The sequence below is a fragment of the Bison bison genome, unplaced genomic scaffold (genome assembly GCF_000754665.1).
Source record: "Bison bison bison isolate TAMUID 2011002044 unplaced genomic scaffold, Bison_UMD1.0 scf7180017864516, whole genome shotgun sequence".
In the NCBI taxonomy this organism is placed as follows: domain Eukaryota; kingdom Metazoa; phylum Chordata; class Mammalia; order Artiodactyla; family Bovidae; genus Bison; species Bison bison.
Genome location: NW_011495069.1, coordinates 2,013,903 through 2,020,567, shown reverse-complemented (window position 1 = coordinate 2,020,567; position 6,665 = coordinate 2,013,903). Strand labels below are relative to the sequence as shown.

At 45.3% G+C, this 6,665-nt stretch overlaps 1 protein-coding gene across 1 annotated transcript in view; it reads left to right on the top strand.

The window, feature by feature from the left end:
* The window catches only part of UBR4 (ubiquitin protein ligase E3 component n-recognin 4), a 129,462-nt gene that overhangs the window by 12,476 nt on the left and 110,321 nt on the right, over nt 1-6,665 (top strand). The window contains 4 exon segments of the mRNA XM_010830224.1: nt 3,483-3,582; nt 3,711-3,848; nt 4,616-4,733; nt 5,838-6,025. Coding sequence (XP_010828526.1) covers nt 3,483-3,582; nt 3,711-3,848; nt 4,616-4,733; nt 5,838-6,025 — 544 coding nt within the window.

Below are 6,665 nucleotides of genomic sequence, written 5' to 3'. Positions count from 1 at the left end.
GGAGGTGATGGAATTCCAGTTGAGCTATTTCAAATCCTGAAAGATGATGCTGTGAAAGTGCTGTACTCAATATGCCAGCAAATTTGGAAAACTCAGCAGTGGATACAGGACTGGAAAAGGTCAGTTTTCATTCCAATCCCAAAGAAAGGCAATGCCAAAGAATGCTCAAACTACCGCACAATTGCACTCATCTCACATGCTAGTAAAGTAATGCTCAAAATTCTCCAAGCCAGGCTTCAGCAATATGTGAACCATGAACTTCCAGGCGCTCAAGCTGGTTTTAGAAAAGGCAGAGGAACTAGAGATCAAATTGCCAACATCCGCTGGATCATGGAAAAAGCAAGAGAGTTCTAGAAAAACATCTATTTCTGCTTTATTGACTATGCCAAAGCCTTTGACTGTGTGGATCACAATAAACTGTGGAAAATTCTGAAAGAGATGGGAATACCAGACCACCTGATCTGCCTCTTGAGAAATCTGTATGCAGGTCAAGAAGCAACAGTTAGAACTGGACACGGAACAACAGACTGGTTCCAAATAGGAAAAGGAGTAGGTCAAGGCTGTATATTGTCAGCCTGCTTATTTAACTTCTATGCAGAGTACATCATGAGAAACGCTGGGCTGGAAGAAGCACAAGCTGGAATCAAGATTGCCAGGAGAAATATCAATCACCTCAGATATGCAGATGACACCACCCTTATGGCAGAAATTGAAGAAGAACTAGAGCCTCTTGATGAAAGTGAAAGAGGAGAGTGAAAAAGTTGGCTTAAAGCTCAACATTCAGAAAACTAAGATCATGGCATCTGGTCCCATCACTTCATGGGAAATAGATGGGGAAACAGTGGAAACAGTGTCAGACTTTATGTTTTTGGGCTCCAAAATCACTGCAGATGGTGACTGCAGCCATGAAATTAAAAGACGCTTACTCCTTGGAAGGAAAGTTATAACCAACCTAGTTAGCATATTGAAAAGCAGAGACATTACTTTGCCTTCAAAGATCTGTCTAGTCAAGGCTATGGTTTTTCCTGTGGTCATGTATGGATGTGAGAGTTGGACTGTGAAGAAAGCTGAGCACCAAAGAATTGATGCTTTTGAACTGTGGTATTGGAGAAGACTCTTGAGAGTCCCTTGGACTACAGGAGATCCAACCAGTCTATTCTAAAGGAGATCAGACCTGGGTGTTCATTGGAAGACTGATGTTGAAGCTGAAACTCTAATACTTTGGCCACTTTATGCGAAGAGCTGACTCATTTGAAAAGACCCTGATGCTGGGAAAGATTGGGGGCAGGAGGTGAAGGGGACGACAGAGGATGAGATGGCTGAATGGCATCACTGACTCGATGGACGTGAGTCTGAGTGAACTCCGGGAGTTGGTGATGGACAGGGAGGCCTGGCGTGTTGCTATTCATGGGGTCGCAAAGAGTCGGACATGACTGAGCGACTGAACTGAACTGAAGTGAATGTTGAGTGTGAAAAATATATCAGAAGTTTCTGGCATGAGCATCTGGAATTGCGTAATTTACTGAGAGAGGGCACACTAGTTTAGGAATAGATTGAGTGACAGGAAGGGGAAGAAATGAAGGATTTCGTCTGGGCCACGCTGTCTTTGAGAGGACTGGTAGGCCCCCTGTGAGAGCTGGGTAGGCACTTGGGTGTGTGCGTCTCGAGTTCAAGAAATCGAATTGTGGACCTTAGCAAATTATTCACTGCCTTCTGTCCCAGGCTCTGTATGAGTTGTGGAATGCTGCAGTGGAGAAACAAAATAGACGTTCTGAAGAGAGAAGAAGTTGATATTCATGCAAATATATGTCAGATTGTGTCTAGAGAACATTATAATAAGGGCATTTGACCTGGCTAGAGATATCAAGGCAGGCTTCCCCGAGGACGTGTACTGAGCTGAGATCTGAAATAGGCATTGAGGTAGTAGGCCGTAGACACCAGGCAACGTAGGGAGGTAAGCATGTTCAGAGAGAACAACGGTTTGTGGTTTTTGAGTGTCTGTTGTTATAGTTGACATTGTAAAGGGAATAGATTGCCAATAGGTATATCCTTTGAAGTTGAAGAAACATATAAAAAGTAGTTGTAGTTTCCTGAGATTTAAAAGGAATGTATATACATTGTGTAGGTAGAAAGTCATGAGAAAGCAAAAAAAAGAAATCATCAAAAAATCATCTACCACCCAAATTGGTAAACATTCTTCCAGACATTTTTTTGTGCACATATGTTAAATAGATATCTTTAAGAAAATAGGATCACTGTTATTACGTATTGTAGACATTTTCAGTGACACAATTACAGGTCTGTGTTTTTAATGACTGATAGTATACCATTATATAAATATGCCATAGTTAACTGATTAACTTTTCAAACACTTATTTAGGTTGTTCTGTATAGCTTGTTTTGATAAAGTGCACTTTAATAATCCTTCTGAAACAAATCTCTGTGCACTTGTCTAGTTGTCCCCTTGGGGTCAATTTCTAAAAGTATAATTGTGCGGACAAAGGACATGCTTACTTGGTAACTGCACTGTGCCGGGCGCCCCTGGCTGTGGCGCGCTGTGCCGCCCTCCCCGTCCTCGCTGCTGGTGGGTGGCTGTGCTCTTCCCGTGCTGGTCTCACAGGAGCGAGGCTCCTGCAGCGCCCTCACTTGTGTTGCGCTGAGCCCTCCTGTGACTGTGGTCGTTTTCATACTGCCTGGGTCATTTGCCCCAGTTTTTCCTTGGTGTTTGTACTTTCTTCTCACTGATTTACCCGAGCTCTTTGTATATTAGGTATACTGACCCTTTGTTGTGTGGTCATTTGGACAGAGAGAGTAAGTTCTACTCAGATTTAATGTAAACCTTTGTTTTTATTCTCTCCTGTCCAGATATTTTGTAAGAATTGCTGCTTTTTAGCCTTTTCTTCTCAAAAGAATGAGTTTGTAAAAAAGACTCAGTTATGTGTTTATTTTTGGCTGTGCTGGATCTCCTTGCTGCGTGGGCTTCGTCTGGCTGCGGCAGCCAGGGGCTCCTCATTGGTGGCGTCTCTTGTTGCAGAGCTTGGGCTCTAGGGCACAGGCTCACTAGTGGCACACAGACTCAGCTGCCCTTCGGCATGTGGGGTCTTCCTGGACCAGGGATCTAACACGTGTCCCCTGCTTTGGCAGGTGGATTCTTATCCACTGTACCACCAGAGAAGTTCCCAAAAGAATGGCTTTTAAATGTCAGTGTTTTTTCACATGACCCAGTAGCTTTGAATTGACAGTTTAAATTCCAGAGTTTCTTCTAGTCCAGGAGTTCTTAGCCAGAGGCTCCCTAGGCAGTCTGTAGGTGGGCTTCCGGGAGAGTGAACTTCTGAAATTATATATAGATTTTATGTTTTTGCAGTTTTTTCACCCCCTGGGGAAAGGTCAGTAGAATCTTAAAGGGCCTCAAAATGGCAAAATCCATGATTGTAATTTGTTGTGAGTTGTCTTAAAGTTTGTGTTTCCCTTTGGCTTTGTAGGCATCAGGGCTTTGGGGTACTCTCAGTGATACTGGCAAACCATGCCGTCAAGCTGTTGACATCTCTTTTTCAAGACCTGCAAGTGGAGGCTCTGCATAAGGTGAGGGCTGGTCCTCAGAATCAGCTCGGTGGCCGCGGGCCCTTCTTCTGGCTAACGTGCGCTTGAACCGTCAGACTGGGTGCTTACTTCCTGTTGAGACCTAAGGTTAACTCTCTCTTTACCGTCAGGGTTGGGAAGCAGATGGTCCCCCTGCAGTCCTGAGCATCATGGCCCAGAGTACCTCCATACAGAGGATTCAGCGGCTGATCGACTCTGTCCCACTGACGAACCTGCTGTTGACACTGCTCTCAACGTCCTACAGAAAGGTGGGTGGGGTCACGCCGCTGAGAATCTGTAAGGTCTTCTTATGTAGCCTTCTTAAAACAAATGGGACGGACTGCATGCCGTACTCTTTGTAAACGTATCATTTGTGGTAATGGTTTTGAAGATGAGGAAAGCTCTTAATGATTCCAGAGATTTGAATTAGCTATTGATTATCAGGACTTTCCTGGTGGCTCAGACAGTAAAGCGTCTGTCTACAATGCGGGAGACCTGGGTTCAATCCCTGGGTTGAGAAGATCCCCTGGAGAAGGAAATGGCAATCCAGTACTATTGCCTGGAAAATCCCATGGTGGGCACTGGGCACTTTGTGACAATTGGCGTGCTGAAGCCTTTCCAGCTCTTGTCCAGAGTTAGGGTTTTGGAGTGCTTTCATAGCAGTGGTACCCAGACTTTTTGTCACCAGGGACCTGTTTTGTGGAAGACAGTTTTTCCACAGATCAGTGCTGGTGTTGAGGGTGGGGTGGGATCTTAGTTTGGGGATGATTCAAGCGCGTTACAGTTACTGTGCATTTTATTTCTATTACTATTACGTCACCTCCATCTCAGAGCATCAGGCTTTTAGATCCTGGGGGTTGGAGACTCCTGTTTTAGGATAAAGCTATGAGAGTCCTGAAGGGAAGCTATTAGGAGGAATACTTCACTTGGATTTAGAAAAAAGAGATTCAGAGAAGACCGTTCACATGGTAAGAGGGCCGAAGTAGGATGGCTCATTTGGGGGTCACTGACTACAGACGCCTCGCTGTTTCCCCAGGCGTGTGTCCTGCAGCGTCAGAGGAAGGGCTCCATGAGCAGCGACGCCAGCGCCTCTACTGACTCCAACACCTACTACGAGGACGACTTCAGCAGCACGGAGGAGGACAGCAGCCAAGGTAGGCACCCTGCCCTCTCCCGGGGGCCCCGAGCACGGCACGGCATGCCCCCAGGAGCTGCCTGGCCACCGTCCTCTCTCACTGGCCCAGCCTGGGTCTTGACTGCATGTGCCCTTAAAGGTGACCTGGTGGAATAAGTGGAGGTTGACGACTGAGTGAGTGAAGCCACTGTCAGCAAAGCTCAGATGCCTTGGTTTCTTTTCCTCCACAATCAGGATGCTTATCACTTGTTTTTGTTTCTTTGTACACTCACTCATGTGGTGAACTCCCTCCTGCTTTCTGGTTCCTAGTAACAGGCTGTTCAGCTCAGTTCTGCTCAGTCACTCAGTCGTGTCCGACTCTGTGACCCCATGGACTGCAGCACGCCAGGCCTCCCTGTCCATCACCAGCTCCCGGAGTTCACTCAAGCTCACGTCCATCGAGTCGGTGATGCCATCCAGCCATCTCACCCTCTGTCGACCCCTTCTCCTCCTGCCCTCAAACTTTCTCAACATTGGGGTCTTTTCCAATGACTCAGTTCTTTGCATCAGGTGGCCAGAGTATTGGAGCTTCAGCTTTAGCATCATTCCTTCCAAAGGACACCCAGGGCTGATCTCCTTCAGAATGGACTGGTTGCATCTCCTGGCTATTCGTAACTAGTAATTAGACCAGATTACTAGTAACATTCCCTCCTGCCTTGGTTTGGAGAGAGAGTAAAGAAAATAACCACATCAGATTGTTTCTATCCAGGTGTATGTAGTAGTGCAAAAAAGTGCGATTCTTATCTGGGGGCTTACAATTGATGACAAGTAAAAGCTTGCACTTGAGAACATTTGGCTTGTTGCCAGTAAAATAAAGTGAGGTGATTTCTATTCCTTCCTGGGGTTCTTTTAAAAAACTGTTGGTCTTGTCGAGGTGTAACTTACACACAATAAGGCACTCCATGTGCTGCCTGGGTACCTTTGTGTGAGTTTTGACAAGTTTAGGCCACTGTGTATCTTCCACCATAATTTGGATACCTTGTATTCTTTTTGACTCAGGCACTTTTCCAAGGCAGGTGTACATATACAATTTGAAAAGTGGGTAACTTCTGTTACTTTGTTAACTTTTCTCTTTCCCTGTTAGATGAGGACAGTGAACCTATCTTGGGGCAGTGGTTTGAAGAGACCATCTCCCCCAGCAAAGAGAAGGTGGCTCCTCCGCCTCCTCCCCCATCCCCTCCCCTGGAAAGCTCTCCTCGCGTCAAGAGCCCCAGCAAGCAGGCTCCTGGCGAGAAGGGCAACATCTTGGCCAGTCGCAAAGATCCTGAGTTGGTAAGAGTGCATTTCTGAGTGGGGAAGGAGAAATGGTTTGAAGGTGTGTGAAAAGCAGATCATTGGAATAAAACCATTTTGTATGTTGAATCATTAATTTTCTGAAATTAATTTATTTTAATTGCAGGATAATTGCTTTACAATATTGTGATGGTTTTTGCCATTCATCGGCGTGGATCATTAATGTTTAAAGACATTTTTACTTAGGGCTTAAGTATATTGATTATGTTTCATTAATTAACTCTTGTACTCCTGATGATGTTTCTCTGATTGAGGGTTAGTAACATAGCGTTTAGGATTAGATAGGAGTGAATTGAATCCTACTTCTGCATTTACTGACTTTATGACTTCAGGCAAGAACCTGAATTTCTCTGAGCCTGTTTTCTCTCCTGTTGTGTGGGAGTGGTTGTGCCTCCTGAGAGTGTTGTGAAGAATTAACGGGCCCATCGCCTACGTCCAGTATGTCATGATTGGTTGCTAACTATCCGTGCAGCCAGTATTTGTGGGTGGCACAGTGCGTGTTATTCCCTCTCCCGAAGCCCTATCGGTAATCAGGTCAGATACGATCTTGGCTTTTATGCAGCTTAGTGTAGTCAAGGATATGGATTTAAAACATTTACATAATAATTCAGCTTGATTC